This window comes from Epinephelus fuscoguttatus, linkage group LG18 (genome assembly GCF_011397635.1).
Source record: "Epinephelus fuscoguttatus linkage group LG18, E.fuscoguttatus.final_Chr_v1".
Classification (NCBI taxonomy): Eukaryota; Metazoa; Chordata; class Actinopteri; order Perciformes; family Serranidae; genus Epinephelus; species Epinephelus fuscoguttatus.
In genome coordinates, this window is record NC_064769.1 from 33,974,606 (window position 1) to 33,995,793 (window position 21,188).

The 21,188-nt window shown below is 40.4% G+C and overlaps 3 protein-coding genes across 9 annotated transcripts in view; 2 read left to right on the forward strand and 1 right to left on the reverse strand.

Moving 5' to 3' along the window:
• Nucleotides 1-587: 587 nt before the first annotated feature.
• Nucleotides 588-3,562, reverse strand: mrps24 (mitochondrial ribosomal protein S24). Its single transcript, XM_049603666.1, has 4 exons — nt 3,311-3,562; nt 2,417-2,494; nt 1,565-1,676; nt 588-1,298 (listed from the first exon to the last, which is right to left on the reverse strand). The coding sequence occupies exons 1-4, from the start codon at nt 3,350-3,352 to the stop codon at nt 1,015-1,017; spliced, it is 516 nt and encodes a 171-aa protein (XP_049459623.1). The 5' UTR covers nt 3,353-3,562; the 3' UTR covers nt 588-1,014.
• Nucleotides 3,563-4,162: 600 nt separating this feature from the next.
• On the forward strand, nt 4,163-9,780 carry nudcd3 (NudC domain containing 3). The gene is made up of 6 exons (XM_049603656.1): nt 4,163-4,541; nt 6,374-6,681; nt 6,926-7,058; nt 7,143-7,286; nt 7,374-7,562; nt 9,395-9,780. The coding sequence occupies exons 1-6, from the start codon at nt 4,344-4,346 to the stop codon at nt 9,503-9,505; spliced, it is 1,083 nt and encodes a 360-aa protein (XP_049459613.1). The 5' UTR covers nt 4,163-4,343; the 3' UTR covers nt 9,506-9,780.
• A 7,984-nt stretch (nt 9,781-17,764) lies between these two features.
• LOC125905578 (calcium/calmodulin-dependent protein kinase type II subunit beta) overlaps nt 17,765-21,188 on the forward strand; it is an 82,225-nt gene continuing 78,801 nt past the window's right edge. For all 7 annotated transcript variants that reach the window (XM_049603635.1, XM_049603634.1, XM_049603637.1 and 4 more), the window contains exon 1: nt 17,765-18,066. In XM_049603635.1, the coding sequence (XP_049459592.1) occupies nt 18,005-18,066 (62 nt within the window). In that variant the 5' untranslated portion in view covers nt 17,765-18,004. The remainder of the gene's footprint in view (nt 18,067-21,188) is intronic.

Here is a 21,188-nt window from a genome sequence, read left to right on the forward strand (position 1 = left end):
GCAAGCTTATTAATATTTAGCCTATTAGCAAGCTAACTTAATATTGTAGACTATTAGCAAGGTAACTTGTTAATATTGTAGCATATTAGCAAGCTTTCTTGTTAATAGTGTAGCCTATTAGCAAGCTAACTTGTTAATATTTTAGCCTATTAGCAAGCTAACTTAATATTGTAGCTTATTAGCAAGGTAACTTGTTAATATTGAAGCATATTAGCAAGCTTACTTTTTAATATTGTAGCCTATTAGCAGCTAAATTGTTGATATTTTAGCTGATTAGCAAGCCAACTTGTTAAAATTGTAGCCTATTAGCAAGCTAACTTGTTAATATTTCAGCCTATTAGCAAGCTTACTTTTTAATATTGTAGCCTATTAGCAGCTAACTTGTTAATATTTTAGCCTATTAGCAAGCCAACTTGTTAAAATTGTAGCCTATTAGCAATTTAACTTGTTAATATTGTAACCTATTCACAAGCTTACTTGTTAGCACAGCCTACCTGGTAAACAAGCTAACTTGCTAGTATTCTAGTCCATTGGTGGGGTTAGGGTTAGGGTTAGAGTTTTATAAATAAATGGGTCTAAACTGAAAATAGGGTTGTGAGATTTATTTTTTAATCTTGCTTTACAAAACATCCCTCTGCTTTGGCAGCAATGTATTAAATTTTTTTAATTAATCACAAACTTTTCACCTCACTTACAATCCACCATGATAAAGGATGACATCATGACATTTCTAAAATAACAAATTACAGATGAAACATGGTGAGCTGAAGCTGCAGTATAAACACACATACAATGTATTCAACCTTGTAGTTGCTACATTTGTTTAACAGTGTCAGGTGTAATGTTTCAGTGACACACACATGATTGTATTTTCTTCATTTCTGAGAGTGTGTTTAACAAAAGCACTGAGACTGAAAACATTTGATAAGACAGGAGCAAAGTCACCACTGGAGCAAAATCCAGCTGCTGGTACAGTAACTCTTGCAGGAACAGTATTAGTACCACCTTGTTGTATCAGAGGTACTTGTACACAGCTTTATCCTGCAGCATCTGAATCTCTAACTTGACGGGACATTTGTACAAGTGCGACAGTAGTGTCTCTGAATAGCCTATGAGGAAGTAAATCTTCTGTGGTCCTAATTTCTGGAGCACTAAAGCGCACACTATGAGCATGTTGCCGCGCCTTTTGATCACGATCTCATTGGCCAGGCAGTTGTGGAAGGTCCCGAATATGAAGCGCCTTATGAACACGTCCTCTATGGTCCGCTCAGCTGCGCCCTCCTCTCCTTTCAGGTTACCTGGCAGAGACAGGAAGGAGAATTGTCTTGAGACATACAGCACTGAATTCAACTTTAAGTGTCTTGCCTTAACTCTGGATCCAAATCTAAATTTTAAGAAACAAAAAAACACAGAAAAAACTGTGATATAAATATATATGCAAGCTGTGATCCTTTTAAACGTCCTATTGTGTTACATGTTGTAGTCAGGCTGGAGAGACACTACATCACTGAACCACGAGACCCAAGCTGTTAAACTGCTCTTTGACAAGCACGGTCATGCTCACTGGTGTGCTGCGACAGCCATCCTTTGCGATGGGCGATCTGATGAGGTGGAAGTGCTTCCTCATAGGTCACAGGTCTGTCTCCTTTACCCACTCGCGCACGACCTGCTCGGTTCTGGAAAACAAACAAGAAAGAAAGTAAGAGAACTGAATGTCAGTAACAACAGAGGGTGCTCACTTGGCCTCAACTCCACCTCTGTGCAAATCACAAATATGCAAAAATATTCTAAAACGATTGTAACTTTGGGAGAGGTTTCATATATTAGCTTCAGCTTTGTGGATTGTAGAGTGTGTCTGACAACATTATGGAAATGATCCTACAGAGATAGACCTTTTTTTGTTAAAGAGTAAGATCCTATTTGTCAAACCAGAAACAGGGCTGAATTTGCCATTGTCAAACCGACCAGTCTGTCTGTATAGAGGCAGCATATATTCACATCTAACTGTGAATTAAGGGTTTATTTGCACCAAACTAGAGTTGGTGACTGTTGGAACACTGGAAAGACAAACCTAGACGGCATTTGTGAGTTGTATTTTGTTTCTGTCAACTTTGAATAAAGAGTGTTTTACAATCATAAAATTACTGTTTATTTAAGTGGAGCTTGGGGGGTTTGATGATTGCAATTTTGGGGCTGTTTCTAGTTCAACAAAAAGGGTCTCACTCTTTAACGAAAAGGTCTATCTCTGTAGGGATCCTTTACTTAATGTCAGACACTCAGAATAATGATCCGAGCCTGTCAGTGACACAATAGCCCTTTAGTAGATGTAGATGAATTGTTTCCATTAGACTCTTAGACAAACATGTAACAACAGCATGCTGTCTAACTATGATAATGTCTGGATGTCAGCGTTTACCTTGCAGCACACTGCAGTGACATGGAGGGCTCTGCTTCCAGGGGAGCTGCATAATAAGCTGGACCTTGCTAAAGCGCTCTGCAGAGAAAACAGAGGAAACACCATGACAGTAAAAAAAATTCAGATTTCAAAGCCTAAGAAAAGAAAGCTTCCACGCGATAAAATATGAATGAGTAAGAGTTGAGCTTATGGAATGATGTTTAGCCCTAATGGTCATCTACCCTTGGTTATGCCCAGTGGTCATATGCAACAACATAAATCTACTTAAGAACAAATTTGAAGTTCTTGTACATTGAGTATTTCCATTTTATGCAACTCTATACTTCTACTCTACTCTTTCTCAGAGGCAAGTATTGTACTTTTAACTCCACTATATTTGTCCGACAGCTGTAGCAGCTTTGTAGATTACAGTTTTTCATCCCCTTCCTGGACAGTGAAAAGCTCAAATCTCCATATGTTCGTGTTGAATGTTTGAACGAGTTAAAATGAGCACAGCCTTAGACATCTACAGCTGTAAAATGCAACACACTCATTAATGTTACTGTACGCTGACAGCAGGGAATATTTTATTGCACTGTAAGTTAAGTACTTTTACTTTGAGTACGTTGCTGATACATACTTTTACTTAACTACGGTTTTAAATGCAGGACTTTACCTTGTAGTGAAGTATTTTCACAGTATGGCATTATTAGTACCTTTACTAGAGGATCATCTTCTACCACTGAGCATGACAGACATGAAGCTATGTTAGCTAACGGTCAGTTAACCTCTTCGCTCCTAAATAAACACGCTCTCAAACTGCAGAGCTGAATTAACCGGGCCACATTATTTGTACTATTTTAATATTAATTCATATAAATATATCAATATTAAACGTTTATTTTTTTCACTTACCAGCAGCCTCACGGTCCCTGTGCTGCTCAAGGACGCCGCCATGTTTCCGTGAATCGTAACGGAGCGTAGACAGCTAACACTATTTTCTCAAATGTATTTGAATTCTTTTATTATATTTATATCCGGTATTTTAACAGCTAATTAAAACTGCGACACCGCTAGAGTTATAACTCGTGTTAAAATGGCAAAATTATTAATTCTCCCGTAAGCTACGCCTGTACACTGGAACTGTTTATGCGACAGTCAAGCATCTGTTTCCACCGGACGACTGTTGACACGTACCAACCGGAAAAAGAAAAAGTAAAACGTAGAAAGAAGAAAAAGTGTAAAAGTTTGTAGAAAGGCTAACTTTAAATGATTTATTGTAATACTAATTGTGATGTTAATTTATGCGTAAAACAGTATTTCAGGTTTTTGTGTTAGTTTGTTTTTTGTGTCATTAATTGTGTCTTTTTATCAAGAGTATTGGCAAATTAAAATGTACAAAACATCCGGTAATTAATAATTAATAACAGAACATGTAATAAATGAATAAATAAATAAATAAATAAATAAATAAACAAATTAAATAAGAATGGCGTAAGCAGGTTCAATCAGAGGATTTTGGGGAAAAGTGCATAATTTTCAAAAATAATAATAGTAAAAAGATTTTTTTCAAAAAAAAATCAGGAAATGATTCAGCGAATTTCTTTTTGTGACTAAAAAATGTAGCATTTAGAATAATTAAAAATTAATTAGATATTACATATCTTGATTATCATACTAATAAATAACACCCCTACAGGTTTGTGATTAACTGTCAAATTTTACGAGTTTGTCGACATGGTGCACTTACTTTGAAAAGATGGGACCGGAAGTGTCATTACTGTTCTGGAAAGAGAAGAGCAGCCGTTCAGAAACGCTACCCAGCGAGTTTCACTTATTTATAAACTCGTATTTCTCGAAAGCGGCTCTTTGTTTCGGTCTCTAAATCATCAGTTGGGACACTTTGAAGGTTAACGTGTGAACACGGTGATAAACGGTAAAAGCCGCCATGGCGTCGCCTCTGCAGATGACAGAGATGTACGACAACGCACTGCTCGGGATCCTGCAGCACGTTGGAAACATCCAGGACTTTCTTCAGGTCTATTTTGGGTTCCTGTACCGTAAAACCGACTTCTACCGACTGCTGTCGAGTCCCAACGACAAGATGGGGTTTCCTCCCGGTGTGGCGGAGAAGATGGTGTTTAAGGTGAAGTTTGTCAACATGGAAAAGGAGCAACTTCCTAAGTTATTGAACCCTTTAACATTAGAGTCTGTGCACCTGTATTTATGTGTTTTAAACCGACTGTTTGCCGTTTAACATTCAAAGCTTAATTATATTACTGCCAGTTGTGGAAGATGTACTCAGATCTTTTGCTTACAAGGGGTGGGAATCACCAGAGGCCTCACGATACGATATTATCGCGATACTCAAGTCAAGATACGGTATTATCGCGATTTTAATAACATATATTTTGACATTTAATACCATTTTTAAACCTGCAAATTATGGCTCCAAGTGAAAACATTCTCAACATCAGTTTTATCTAGTACTAGAGATGCATGGTAGTATCGGCACACCATCGGCAGAAATCAGCTTTCAAATGAATTATTGGAATCAGCCAACATTATTATTATTTTGCACAATGAATAATTATTACACATACTGAAAAATAATGTATTTAATTTTTCCATCTGTTGGTGGGCCATTACGATAACAGCATGCATGTGTGATATGATGTTAATCCCACTACAGAAGAGACTCGATGATAACTAAACTTGGGCGAGGAAAAAAATGGTTATATTACTGTCTGTGGCGATAATCAGCCACATGAGTTACATATCGCCATATCAGATATTGGTAAAACAATCCAATATCCTGCATCCCTATCAATATAGTTTTTGGTCTGTTCATGTTACTTAAAATCAATTTATTGCAGCAAATTGTGTCTAGTGGACTGAGAAAGAAACTGATTTTATTATTCTAGTAGGCTCCCAAAAGTTTAATTTGTACATGTAATATTCAATAATTTTTTTACAATAAAAAAATAAACGCTTGCTGTTAGTGTATTTATGCAATATTACCTTCCCAAAACTATCATGATAATATGCTATATTGCTCCCCCCCCACCCTTATTACCTAGGTAAAAGTAGTAATATCACAGTGTGGAAACACTCTGTTACAAGTAAAACACCCACATTCTTAATCTGACATAAGTACAAAAATATTACCATGAAAATATACTCAAAGTAGCTAAAGTAAAAGTATTTACTATGCAGAATAATCTATTTCAGTATTAAATATAATGTATTATTCGAATTTTATTGATGCATTAATGTGTTCATCACTTTAACGCTGCAGGTAATTTGTTGCTTTATATGATGCTGGATATCTTGTGATTTTACTACGTGATTAGTTAAGTCTTATCTTAACGTATAGTAATAAGATATGCTTTATTAATCCAAGAGGGGAAATTCAGTTTTTTTTACTCCGTTGTCATATACACACACGTGAACAAACAGGACCTGTACATGCATTAAATAGAGAGATGTCAGAGCAAGGAGGCTGCTGTTTCTATTATTTTGTCCACCCCATTTATATCAATGAGGACAGGCTAAACAACAGAAACAAATCTCCTTTTAATGCAGTACACTGCAGCAGCACCACAAACCTCCAGAATGACCACACAGTTTTATCAACAGCTCTAAAAAGATAAAAACTGAACGCTGTAACATTCATGAAGGAGGATTTAGTGCAGGACTGTTGCATTAGACTGCATTAGTTTCAGCCAGGTGCACCTAATAAACTCACAGCTGAGCATATATACACACAGTAAATGAGAAACACCACAGAAACAGATTAAAGAATACTGTGATTGCTGCAACACGTCAGATCCTGTGCTAAAGTGAGCCAGCAAGTGTTTAAGACAGACAAACTCAAACTACAGCAGCAGCTGGTTCAGTCCCTCCTCTCTGACTGAAGATATGCGAATAAGTGAAATTCATGCCGTTATCTGTCACAATCTTTTACTCCCTCTTCAGACGTTCAAGCTGTTTGAGAAGCTGGCAGACCACGACAAAGAGAGGCAGCTGAGCGAGCTGCAAAAGAGAGAGCAGAGTCAGTGTGTTCCTCCAGCAGTTCAGGAGTTGGAGGTCGCCGCAGAGGAGACGGAGGAGCAGAGCACAGAGGCCGCACAGACGGAGAGTTCTCCCTCAGATGCTGGAGGAGTTACAGCTCCTGCCTCCTCAGAAGCGACTGTCAGCCCTCAGCCTGGGGACAGCAGCTCAGGTTCAGGACAGGTAGCTCAAGGAGACCAGGCAGCTGCAGCCGCTACGACCTCAGCAAAAGGGTGAGTGACCTTCAGTGTTTTTATCCATCAAAACTATGTATTCTTACTGGTGAATTAAGTCTAGCGTCAGCCTACTGAAAGTGACATATCAGTACATCTCAGTAAGTGTACATACTGCAGTAAAATCTTTCTGTGTAAGCGCCACTTATATTACTGGTTTTCGTAACTTTTCAAAAGATTCTCCAGCTCTAGATATAATAATGTCTTTTTGTACGCGCGCGCGCGTGTGTGTGTGTTGTTTCAGGACTCAGGAGAAGTATCAGTCGGACCCTGACAGTTACAACGGGGCTGTGAGGGAAAACTACAGCTGGTCTCAGGACTACACTGACGTGGAGGTCCGCGTGTCTGTGCCAAAGACGATCGTTAAAGGCCGACAGGTAAACACGGTCTATCCCATCACCTGACGCACCAGGAATGCTGTTCTCATTCCAGTGATTTCGTCTCATACATGCTGTCCTCAGGTCAGAGTCAATCTGCAGACCAGCAGCCTCCAGGTGTGTGTGAGGGACGGAGCCGAAGACAAAACACTGATGGAGGGAGAATTCACTCACAAGATCAACACTGAGAACTCTCTGTGGAGTCTGGAGCCTGGAAACTGTGTGGTCGTGAGTAAACTCGCTTCTACGTCACTCGATGTCTCCAACTTTCATATCGAACAGCTTTTAATAGAAGTCACCGTCTTTGACTCACAGCTGTCGCTCAGTAAGACCTCGGAGGTTTGGTGGAACGCAGTGCTGAAGGGAGAGGAGGAGATTGATATCAACCAAATTAACCGCGAGCGCTCCATGGCAACGGTCGATGAGGAGGAGCACGCCGTTCTGGACAGACTCTCCTTCGACTACCATCAGAAGCTGCAGGGGAAACCACAGAGTCACGAAATGGTGAGAAAACTCAAACTCCAAAGTCAACACAATGGGGAACGATCTGAAAATGTAACTTGGTGTTACTATCAGGGGTCATGAGCTCTGATCAGGCCCAAAAAATCAGGCCATGCAGTTTCTGTCCAAGCCTGACCCATTCCCGAACCAGAGCAGCAGTTTTGGGCCCAAGCCTGATTAAAAGCTTGAATTTATACCATAAAAGAAATATATATTATCTATTTAATCATGTGAATCAAGTGAAGCATGCGATCACTCCACGTAGTGCTCTACTGCTCCGAGAGTGGGGTGTTCTGAATAACCAAACAGTACGTCCAGGTCCAGGTCCTGCACTTGGAGCGAGTACTTCCAAGCATAACCTTCGTCAGACTCTGGACGGAGTTATTTTAAGTAATCAGATGCATCTTTTTGTGTAAAGATCTCTCCTTTCATGCAGCAGCTCATCTGTTACTTTGCCTGTCTGCAGGTCTTATGTATGTCCTTGTATAAAAGCTTATTATAAACCTGGTTATGGAAGAAATTGACTTTCTTCAAGACAAATCTACCTGAGGAATTCAAGTTTTTGTAATCATACAACCTGATTAGAGAAGCCAGGTCTTTCATTAACATTTAAAAAAATCATCTCACTGGGGAAAGGCAACCTGAACCAAGTGAGTTTTGCCATTTAGACACAGGTGACTTCCATACTGTTTCATTTAGACATGACAGGATAATTTACGGAAGCACTGTAACTGCTAGGGAGGAGCAGTGACTTAACAAGTACTTGAAGACGTCATGTAGAAGTGAGCGTTCATAGGTTGTGGATTTAAAACTTCCCAGTATTTTGAGTAGAAGCCTGAATTGATGAGATGGAATTGTGAGTGTGAGGGACGATCGCTCCATCCTCTCACAGTTAATCCACTCTAAAATCCACCCTGTTGTACAGGGATGAAATAACATTTTATTCTAAGTATCTGCGTATACTGAGTCTGATATGTAACTTACAGTATATTTACTTGACTGGTGATTAAAGGGTAAGATCCCTGCAGTGATAGGCCATTTTGTTAAAGAGTAAGATCCTTTTTGTTTAACCAGAAACAGCCTCAAAATCACCATCATCAAACCCACCACACTCCATTTAAATAAAGAGTGCTTTTAGCATCGTAAAACACACTGTATTCCAAGTCAATGGAAACAAAATAAAACTAACAAAAGCCATCTTGGTTCGTCTTTACACTGTTCCATCAATCGCCAACTGTGCTTTGGTTGAAATAAACCCTTAATTCCCCCAGTTAGATGTGAAAATATGCTGGCGCTGTACACGCTAAAACTAGTGTTTATTTAAATGGAGTCTGGTGTGTTTGGCGAGCAATCTGAGCTGGGATTACAGTGCAGCCTGTTTTGCTGCTGCAGTGGTCTCTCAATGCAGCACCAGCTTCAAAAATTGTTGTTCCCATTAGTCGTTTAAATACAGAAACATGGGAAAATAGGCTTAAAGAAATAGGTTAAAAAATGCTGAAGTAATCCTTTAAATATGTATCGACACATTCAAATAAATAACAGCTCTAAGCTTCTAAATTTCCCCCACCTTTTTTCACGAGCTTGATGAAGGTTCTGGTTCATAAATATTAAGTTTATGCCCTGTAATCAAAAAAATACTGAATATTACGATGCTGAAAAGCCAGTCAAATCCCCGGTAAATACTATTTAGTGTCCAAATCAGTTTTTTACTGCCTGATTTGCACTGGTGTCCAGTTACAGTACTCTGACTCACCCCTAGATGGCACTGTGGGGTTTTATCAGCATGATTGGTGCATGTTTAACACATCTCTCTCCATGCGTGTCTGTCTCCACAGAAGGTGCACGACATGCTGAAGAAGGGCTGGGACGCCGAGGGCTCACCGTTCAAAGGGCAGCAGTTCGACCCCTCCATGTTTGACATCCCACCCAGCGCGGTGCAGTTCTGAGGCACGGCCCAAACTCAGCCAAATATGAACTGAATCTTTCTTTATGTGCAGAGCCAGTGGTTGTAAAGTCAACTTTTACCGGCCGGTCTGGTGTGTTGGACGTTTGTCCTCAACTGTAAGAGCAGAACTGACGCTGGCATTGTGTGGAATGGGAATACAGACGAGGACATGTCAGTATATCAAATGTTTATTTGATGTTTTGGCAGAATGGAATCTGATAAATGTGTGAACTTTGTTAATTGATTTGCTCTTTATTTAATAACACAGTGCCTATATGTGTGATTCTGTTATTATTGTTTCATCTCTCAGTAGCCAGGTTTCCATCCAAACGTAGTGCAAATTTTAAACGAATTTCCAGAAAATCCTCAAAAGAAAATCCGCTGTTCTTGGGCAAATATTAACAGTTGATTGATCAAGATAAACAACAGGTAAACCCTGAAGCTAGAAAACTACTTGTGGGCACCATCTTTGTGTCTGGTATCCAGCTCAGGGTGTCTGCAGGTTCTTTAAAAGTTTGAAAACCTCCTAAATCCAATTTTATATATATGTTGCAGACTCCAAATAAGTTAAAAAAATAGCTGCCCACAGATGCCATGATGGGAGATATGATGACCTCACTGTCTTTGGTTTAGTTTTACTCACCGTTTGATGATCCAGGTGCTTTGGTTGGTTTCAGAGTTGACTGATTGCTGTGGCTGTGGAGAGTTGACTGATTGCAGGATGTGTGGAGGGTTGCACGGTGACACTATGAACTTATCGTCGTGATTGTCGTGTTAAAAAATGAAAGCAAAAAAAAGCTGTGTAGATCCTCTGGGTGTGGGGCAGCCGTGTTTTCACAGGCAGGGATGGAATCTGGAGGCGTACAACCGCAAAGCAGTAACTCTAGTTATCCTTTTGTGAATCCAGTGCCGTTCCGTATGTTGAGATGTTGTGTGTGCAGTGAAGCCCATTAACCATGTACAAACAATTCAAACTACCTGGCCCTTAAAGGAAAACCAAAAATTCAGTGTCAGCTAGTTTAAGGGTTTAAATCCACCCCATTTTGCAGACAAAAATAATGTCAATGTTTTTTTTTATTATTCTTTATTATTATTATATTAAAACTAAGTTACCACCTCAACTGAACTGCGAACTGCATGTCAGTAATCTCATTTAATACTGCTACTTCCACCTATGAAGTATTATGAAAATTAAATCAGCTGTGTCTTTTCCTGACCTTTAAAAAAAAAAAAAAAAATCCCAAATAAACAAGCCTTCACAAAAACAAAGTTCAAATCAATGGGGTATTAAACAATTTCATCAAACAATAAAAACTAAGATTAACTAAAATCACGGCTGGTAAAGAATGTAACCCCATGGCGTCTTCCACACTTGCCAGGTCAGGTGGTGCATTAAAGTGACTCAAATTGGAAACTAGGACTTAGAAAAATGGCTATAAATACAGTATAGTATGAATATAAGGCCTTAAAAATTACTTAATAATTAGGGTCCAGGCAGCTAAGCTGACAGGACACTATTGTAATCCTAGGTATTCTTCTTCTTTCTTCTTCTGAGGAAATCATACTTCCCATGGGTGAAAACTCACCAAACTTTGCACAAAGGTCCAGTCTCATGCCAGATATCCTCAGCTGTAAACTCAAGCCAATAGTCCTGATGGTGGCGCTACAGCAAGCGTCTAAAGTTCAAAACTTTGAAAATTCATAACAAATCAACCATACGTGCTACAACTTCACAACTTTCATCAAACTGTAGCCCCAATACTGAAGAAACTTTTGTACATTTAAACCTATTAAAAATTATCAAGTTCATCACTCTGTTTTTTTCAAAAACTGTAAAACTTCTTAAACCTATCTCCTCCCTCAATTCTTACTCAGTCGACACCAAACTTGCTACAGAGCATCTTCAGACTGTCCTACACAAACTACGTTTCTCAGATTTTTGATTTATCAAAAACTGAGCCTACAGTGCATCAAAATGTTTGACTGTAAACCTTACTGTAAACATATACATGCAAATTCTTGCTAAATAAATCTTCAATGTTCATGAAAAAAAAGACAAAATTCTAGAGTCATGGTAGATGATGTGTGGCAAATTTCAGAATTTTATCTCAAAAACTGAATTTTTGACAGCATTTTGAATTTTGCTCTAATGTGAACAATTGGAGTCAATGTAAAAATGGCAATTTTAAACATTAGTTTTTCACTTATGGAGCAAATCAATCATTGTTACAAACAAATTACCAACATCTCCATGCTGTCTAGATGCAATATGTGTATTTTCAGATTTTTGTTTCGATAACTGAATTTTTTACAGTGGTTTCAAATCTGCCTTTCCATGCATGGATGGCTGCTTTCCTACACAACAGTGAATGGCTTACTCAATTTGTGAAGCCACTGTTGAGTTGCTACTTGCCAATTAGCTCAGAGCAGTAGATGACCGTCTTGGGTTCCAGAGTTTGCTCAGAATTGCCTAAAAATGCCCGGACCCGAACCATCGCTGTGCAGCAGCTATAATCTTAATTTTGGATTTGTGGTGTCTAAATTACCACAAACATATTCCCCAATTTCATTTATCCATCTTTTAATGTCTTTTTCTTAAAAATTAGTCAACCTCTTAGGCATTAAAGTCCACATTTCTGAAATTACAAATCTTTAAGAAAAACACACACCACTAAACCACTAAACCTAATACTTTCACTTATATGGTTTAAAATTCTCTTGAAATGGTCTTTAAAAGGATTAAAAGTAAGTGTTTGATACCTGCAGACACCCACTTATAATACATTCATGCCTCAAACTGTGGAAAACATGATGGAAATATTTCTGTCAGTCTCATGTTAATGTCAGGAAGGTTAGAGTCTAAGTCGCACTCACACATCTGATGTTCTCGGCTCTTCAGTGTTTCTGCTGCATTCTGTTTTTATTCATAACACCAACTTCTACACTTTCACCAAGTGCAGGAACTTTTTTGCAACATATCGAGGTTTTATTTCGAAATCTTTTTCCTTTTTGTTTGTTTTTGTTTTTCTGCTTTTTAAATGATTATTGTGGATAAGAACAGGTGGATGTAAACGCACTTCTTGTTACTGGGTGAATCAGTTGATTTCAACTGGAAGACTTTGGCAAAGACAAATCTTTTTCATCTCTTCATCTGTCTCAAGGTGTTTGCTTCTTACTGGTTGTGATTTCCTCTACAGTCATACACAGCCATGAAGGTTTCTCTTATTTATCTGTCATCTATCATAATAAGAGTAGCAGACAGATGATATTCAAACATGGAAAAAGACTTGATGTCAGTATTTAAACTGGTGTTTAAGTGGTTCTTGAAAACAAGAAGCAATCTCTTAATCGACTGGCTATCGCTCTGACGATGATGTATCCTCTTGACAGCCAATGAGCCCTTTTGAGATGACCTGTTCCTCACTGGGAAAGTGGGTGCAAACAGGTGGCAGTGGAAAAAAAAAGCTGCTGTCAAGTCAAGTTTCCTGACGCCTTCAAAGAATACACAGGAACTCAGAAATAGTTACATCCTGTTAGATCCATCTGTAGACTACCTGTAGGCTAATTTGTGTTTCCTAGGATGCCTTACTCTGTGTCTGATTGTCTTACCCAGACAATCTTACTCTAATCCTACCCAGTCTCAACTCCCTTGCCGAAACCTAACCAAACCTAACAAAGGCAGTGAGTACTTTCCAATCATAGAGAGATTAAGGCGGATCATTCCTTCGCAATCCTAGGATTCAGAAATTAATTAGCAGTTTGTCAATAAATGAAACCCTCATTGAACAACATGAGACTCATAGTCTACGATCTAGCATTAAACATTACAGCTGCACAGATCTGCCTCAATCTGGTGAGGTTATCATCGCCCACATGTGCATGATGTCAGAGCTAGTTGGGATAAAGTCGGACATATATCTAACTGTCATTGTGCAGCAATTACAGATGATCAGTTATGTGCAGGCCGAGCTCATCTCGAACAAACTTAATATTTTAGGGGCTCCAGTGTGGCCTCGAATACCTGGGTACTGTATTTCCGGGACAAGACTTCCACTCCTCTGCGCCGGTCTTTGTGAACAGTCCGATTAGCAACTTGAGACGAGAGACTGGAGTTGGATTTGAGAGATGTCTACAAATGTTGTCGGACTTTCACTTACACGAGCTGAACACGCACTCACATTGATGCTTTTTTGTAGGTGCTTCAGGTCCAGATGACATTTCGGCTAACGTCTATAAACAGATATCTACACATGAATGCAGATAGGTGTAGACAAAAAGCTTGATCATTGGACAATAGCAAAGGGGTTCTGAGGTTGTATTCTGGCTGATGCGTTCTGCCTCTTTTGCTCTTTGTACGGACTGTTAGCCTGCCCACTCAATTGTGATTGGTCAATACTACTCAGACTACAAATGGAAACCAGAACGCTGCTGTTGTTTCTATAGATTGCCATGGAAGTTAAAGTCCCTCCACTTCTTTCACTTAAAGAAATATTCTACTGATGGAAAGGTGGTATTTTCAGAAAACTCTGCTGTCTATACCGAAGAAAGACACATACTTTTGACGTTAGTGCCATGACTAGAGAAAACAGAGGAAAAGAGCTGTGGTAAATGCTTTTGCTCAAAAGGTAGAAAACCTTTATCCATCAGAATAAATATCACTGCACCAGACCAATAACCGCTCCAACTCGTGGGTGACATAATGCTAGTTGGACACAGGAAACAATATGGCGATCAGCTGGTAAGAGACAATGTTGAATTATAGTAAAGCAGTGGGCTAAAATATGTTAATGAGAACATTTAACGTGAGAAATCAGCAACACATTAACAGAATCTTGGTTCATATTTGATTAGCGCTGCCTACTTTTACTTTCTGATTCAGTTTTCTCAGTCTCTGTTGTTAAAACACAGGAAACAGTATGGCACTTACTTCCTGTTCACAAATTCTCGCATTACAGCTAAACAGGGCACTAAAATACGTTTTCTGGAGACATTTTAGGCGAGAAATAGGCAACACAGTGACAGAATCTTGGTTTATATTTGATCAGCACTGCCTAGTTTTACCGTGTCAGTCGTGGTGGATGTAAAACAATGCGAAAGTACAATCTGTAGTTTGCGCAAAAGCCAGCGAAAAATCCACTGGATGACATGATTCAAGCCGGGATATGAGCAGGAAGATCTCTGGTAAGATGGAGGGAAGTTTACCACAGTTCATTTACACATTACCTACCTACATTATTACCATACAAAGCTGGTGGATACTCGGTAAAGTGTCCCTTGAAGGCCTATTCACTAGTTTACAAGTCTCTAAACACATCTCATGGTCTTAATCAGTAGATGGAGTTTCCCGTTATCATCAAGTAACCTCAGTATACTTACTAGTGATAAACCACAAAAGAACATGTATTAATTATTGATTAAGTCAGTAATTGCAGTTTATGAACTCCTTTAAGAGTATGTTTATTAAACATGGTGGAGTAAAGAGAGTAAAAACAGCTGACCCCAATCCCCAGATAACGTTACTCTACCCGTGCTGAATATCTGAGCTCATGTTCTCACTGCAGAACTCCGCACTGCTTCTTATCTTCCCTCTCCTTTCACAGACTCTGATCACTCACTTCATTAATTCATAAATCAGTTCTCTGTTACTGTGGAAACTAACAACATTACTCTTAGCCAGACACAAAGGGAAATGTGTCTTCCTGTCATCACTCAGCTCAAAAAAAAAAAAAAAAAAAGACAATGCTGTTGTGCCGTATGGATTCCATCTCCTGCATCCATTTGTGTAGAGCCAAATGTGCTTCATATGCATTCATCAGTAAATCAGTCTATACAGTCATCCGTCAACCCCACTCTCGACATGGAAAGAATGAGCTGATGTGCTGAAGGGATGAGAAGAGAAGGGAAGATGGAAACATTGAGTGCAGTTTAACGAGGGCCTTGTGTCTCCTTAGCTGGAGGCAAGAGGTGACATTTTAACTGACAGTGTTATAGAAAAACCAGATCTTTGTCACATACGTGCATTTCTTTTATTGGTCTGTCTCAGAGAAATTAAACAGGTACCTGGACTTTACTTTCCTTATTCAAAGATAAATCCACATCCTGCAGTTACTTGCTATGAGATATTGAGTTTCAATTTGTCCAACTTTAGCTGTTATCTGTGCTGCGCCTCTCTGTCATGCTGTTATTACACAAGGTTTCTGCAGATCCTTAAAAAGTTTCAAAACGCATTGAATTCATTAATCTGAAAGAGGCCTTATTTGGTTTTAAAATGTCTTAAATCAATCTTTCAAAAGTCTTCAAACTGCTTAGCCATGAAGCCAAGACATGAAGTTGCAATGTGGAATCTCAAAATAATTGGTAGTATCCATCCATCCATTTTCATCTGCTTATCAGAGGCCAGGTCGGGGGGGCAGCAGGCCAAGCAAAGCACCCCAGACGTCCCTCTCCCCAGCAATGCTTTCCAGCTCCTCCAGGGGGACCCCAAGGTGTTCCCAGGCCAGATGAGATATGTAATCCCTCCAGTGTGTTCTGGGTCTGCTCCGGGGCCTCCTACCAGTGGAACGTGCCGAGAACACCTCCAATGAGAGGCGCCCAGGAGACATCCTGATGAGATGCCCCAACCACCTCAACTGACCCCTTTAAACGCGAAGGAGCAGCTGCTCTACTCTGAGCTCCCTCCGGATGTTTGTGCTCCTCACCCTATCTCTAAGGGCGCGATCACACCGAGATGAAACGCTAGAAACATGACGCCAGTAAAACCATCGTTTTCCTACGATACGGCGCGTCTGACCGGCATTCAAGTGTCTTTTTAGACGCGCGTTTTTGTAGATGCTTCTTTTTAGACATGCATAGATGCTGAAAAAGTTAAAATATTTTCAACTTTTTGAGCGTCAGATGCCAGTAGCTAGTGCGCGTTTAATAAGCGCTTCCAGCATTTCAAGCATCTTTGAAGCGTCCGCGTCTCTAGCGTCTCATTTCTGTGTGATCACCCCCTAAGGCTGAGAGACAGGGTAAGGAGCACAGATATCCGGAGGGAGCTTGGGGTAGAGCCACTGTTTCTTCGAGTTTAAAGGGGTCAGTTGAGATGGCCACCCTACAGAGGAAACTCATTTCGGCAGCTTGTATCCGGGATCTCATTCTTTCGGTTGCAACCCAGAGCTCATGACCACAGGTGAGGGTTGGGACGTAGATGGACCAGGAAAATGAAAGCTTTGCCTTCCGGCCCAGCTCCCTCTTCACAGCACCAACCCGCCGACCCATCTCACGCTCCATTCTTTAAAAAAATAATAATAATAATTTAACAAATGCGTCTTGCATTAACATTAGACACAGATCACAATAGACAAACCAACAACACTGTATTTGTTCATTGTTTTTGATGTGTTTTGTTCTGGAAAGGTGTTTTCTTTTTCAACATTTGAAGTAGATCTTCTAACTTTTTAACTTAACCAAAAAGGTCATTTTTTATGTTGCAATAATTTGGGCAAAATTGTCCACAACCCTCAGTAAATATGAAATAGTTTATATTTTTCCTTCAGAGTTGGTTATTGTAAAATTGGTCTTAAATTTAATTTTCAATTCACATTTAAAAAGTCTTAAATAGCCTATAACAGGAACCCTGATTGCAAACATGTCTGAATCAACCAAATCAAAGCTGCGACAAGCAAACCCACTGACTGCTGCAATTTCATTTAAGTAATTGGTTTCAGCACAAAATTTTGCAGTTTTTAAAATACATTTTTATACATTATAAATATTAAGTAGTTAGCGTAACATAAAGACTGGAAACAGCTAGCCTGGCTAAGTCCAATGCTAACAAAATCTCCATGACACTAATCTGCACAGAGCACAGATGGTGGGAGTTGGGGGGCCCGACAGCAAATTTTTGCCCAGGGCCACCAAACAGGTGACTCCAGCCCTGCCTGAATCAAGCTTTAATGTTTTGTTATATGCAAACAAAGTCCTATGTGATCACTGAAATGCACTGAGAAGAATATTCTCTGCAGTTCTCGGTTCACTTCTTGATGAAAGTCTATAAATAGATGGAGACAGGCAGCTCCAGTAAGTTACAAGTGGAGTAATTTCATTATGGGCTGCAGGCTTCTCTTCATTGTATGATTTATTATAATGTGTAATCAAATGCAGCGCTCCCCCGCACTCTTCAATCAGCCTCTCATTCCACTTTTTCTTTATTTCTTTCCCTTTTTTTCCAACCCAAAGGGAACACGTCACGCGCTGAGCTCACATTACCAGTTAGTGTGGTATTTAAAGAGTCCGTCCTCACAGCGGAGGGAGCCCACTGCCTACCGTCCGAGCCGGGACCGTGCGTGCGTGTGTGTGTGTGTATCAGTGTGTGTGTGTGCCGGGCTGCAGCTGAACCACTCAGCCGTCCGGGGGTTTGAGGTGGGCGGAGACTGAGAGCCCGAGGTCCTCCCGTCCGCAGCGACGCACCGTGCATTTCGGACTCGGCACCCGCACCCGTCCGAGGAGGGGAGACATCATGGCAACCACTACTTGTACACGTTTTACAGATGAATACCAGCTGTACGAGGAGCTTGGCAAGTAAGCCGCTGTTCCATTACGCTTTTGTGAGTCTCCTGCATGCAGCCTGACTCTGCGTGTCCTAACCGGAGGGATGGAGGTCTGCACATCTGCGGTGATCGATGCAGCTCCATCTCTCCAAAACAAAACGCACGCTGGTCCGGAGCGCTCCTGCATCTCTGCAAACCTAAATGACCATTGCCTCCCAATGCATTGCTTTCTATGTGGACTCCATTAGACTTGTTTAAATGCAGATCGGTTTTTGCATGAAGATGGGGCTGCATGAGCTCGGGAGCACTTCTGGGAACACCCCCCCTCCCCTCCCCCCTCTGCCCAAAGGCTAATTAGGGACAAACGGGCCTAATATCAGGGAAAAGCTGATGTGTCGGCATTAAGCTCCCCCATCATCAGCTGGCTTTAATCACAGTGGCACACAGCTGAGGAGAGAAGTGAGAGAATAACGCAGCTGCTGCTGATACTGCTAATCTAATGAGGTGTGTCCCGTGGTAAAAAAGAAATAGAGAGATTCATTGGGTATGTGTGGCCCCTAATAACATGCAGACAAATAGAGAGAGACTGAAGAGGCTTTGGGTGCCACAGTGGGTAGATGCAAAGTGGACTCAATGTCTCTGTCAGGTTGTGCGTGGGTAGAGAGGATCTCTCTGCCTCACAGGAACATTTATTCCACAGTTCAGTGCTGTGGATGGTTTCAGCTCTAATGTTGATGTTTTCTGCTCTGGGGTCTTTTGTGATGGCTGGGATCTCCAGGCTGCTGTGTGTGTGTGTGTGTGTGTGTGTGTGTGTGTGTGTGTGGGGGATGTGATAAGTTAAAGACAATAGAAATGCCGGAGTAGCAGCAGCTGCCCTCACTGATAACAGAGCCTCATTGCTGTTTTGCTGGTGCTGTCACTTTGGTTTGTGATGGGTGTGTGTGTGTGTGTGTGTGTGTGTGTGTGTGTGAGATGCAGATGTAAAGAGGAGGATGTTTAATGACTCAAGTGTTTGGAGATTGGGGGGTTTGGTTTTTGGGTTGGGCTGCAATTAAAGTTGAAATGATTAGTCGATTGACAGAAAAAAAAATCGACCAAATGCAACACGTTCTCGACCTCGTCACATTTGGCCATGGACTTTCCACATCCAGATACGACGTGCAAGGTACCCCGGGTGCATTGACGTTCTGGGACACCGTGTCAAGTTCTGCTCGTTACATGCATTGTCTTCTTTCAAAATATACTTAGGTTTTCTCAGGAAATTTATCATTTACATACAGTCTCTTTCAAAATAAAGGCACTACGTCAGTAAAACACTGCGAATCTGCGTTTTTTTTCCTTCAACAACAAAAGCATGTGGTTGGGTTTAGGAAAAAAAGGTTTCGGGTTTGGCTTTATAATCTTACAGGACACAAACGCTGCTTTCCTGGGTGAAAGTCCATGATTGTTGGACCATCCACCACCACTCCCGTCTGCCCTACTTGGACGTTCGCCACCTTAACTTTTGTTCTTGTCCCACCGCGTTCCCCCTGACACCGCTGAGCGCTATTAAACTATAACGGCAACTGGCTGCGTATGATGTCGACGTTAAAGGATGGCTTTTTTCGTCAGTGTCTGATGTCCCAAGTCACTGCCCAAGCACCGGATTTCAACGACTTCAGAGTGAGACCGGGTTGCCAAATGTTCCAGTCCCAGTTTCTTCGTTGTTGCTTTTCCAGTGGATGAAAATGGGTTAAATATGGACTTCAAGTTTAGGATGTTTTGACTTTAGATTATTTTTATTGGCTTTTTTTTTGCCTTTATTGACAGGACAGAAGGTGAAATGGGGAGACAGAGAGAGAGTGGGGACGGACATGCAGCAAAGGGCCGCAAGCCGGATTCAAAGCCGCGGCCGCTGCAGCGAGGCGGTGCCTCTGTACATGGGGCGCCGGCACTATCCACTACACTACCGATGCCCCTGGATGTTTTGACTTTAAATGAATCATACTAAGAGTGTGTACTCCACCAATTTAATCTTGGAGTCCTACAATGGAGAGTAACTAATTTTCTGGCCACTTGGGGGCAGCAGAAACAAGTTGCAAACACAACAATTACATATTATCACTTTGTAAGTTGATATAATTAATTATTAGGAGTCTACGTGTTTGTGTTCACCTGATAAATCTAAGTCAAATAGAGAGGCAAAGTCCCTGTAAACCACGGATATGCTACATTTGCATGTTATTATGTTGCGGATCAATCGAAACTTTCCGTTTTCACAGCACTGTGGTTAAGTGTGGTTAGGTGTAGGCACAAAACCACTTGGTTATGGTTACGAAAAGATCGTGTTTTGGCTTAAAACCTGGTTTTGGTGGCAAAATCCCTGCTGGAAAAACAATGATGCCTCTGAAACTCCGGTGTTCTGCAAAATAAGATTACTGGTTTTGTCAATGGAGTCTGGTGAGTTTGATGTAATGTGGAAAAGGTTGTCTGAAGGCAAAATAGCTTAAAAATATTCGAATAAAGCACACACTTAATCTAATATTTGTAGGTGGCTAAAATCTAATCAACTGTGGCAGCATTTGCTCAGTGCCATTTGATTTCATCTCGTCTAGCACGATATATGTCACTAACACTAGCTAGCAATGTTCCTCGCACAAATGTAACGCTATCTTACCTGATGTGTTTTACCCAGCAACTTCTGGTCATTTTTATCAGCCAGGAAGCAAAAGAACGAGTGAGACTCATTGCCCATCTGAAATACAGAGACATCATAGTTTCAATGAGAAAAAAAGATATAACATCACTTACGCCACTTATGTGGTATTTCTAATCACATATTTTCACAGTCTATACTTAAAAACAGTTTAACAACAAACTGCTTAACCTGCAAAATTATCTTTTAAATTGACAAACACCATATGTGTAATTCATGGCACAATCTAAAAGAGATCTAAAGATATTTGTTTCTCACTGTTAACACATTTAAGCATCAGAAGTCATAAATAAATTAAGATGTAAAAGCTCAAAGGTCAACATTCAAATACTCAACACTCCTTTTCCCAGCAAACTGACTGACAGATTTTGTCAGCACAAATCAGCTTATCAAATCTGCATCCTTGAATGACTCGATTTAAAACTCAACTCCAAGATGAACTTTGAAGTACTCGATAC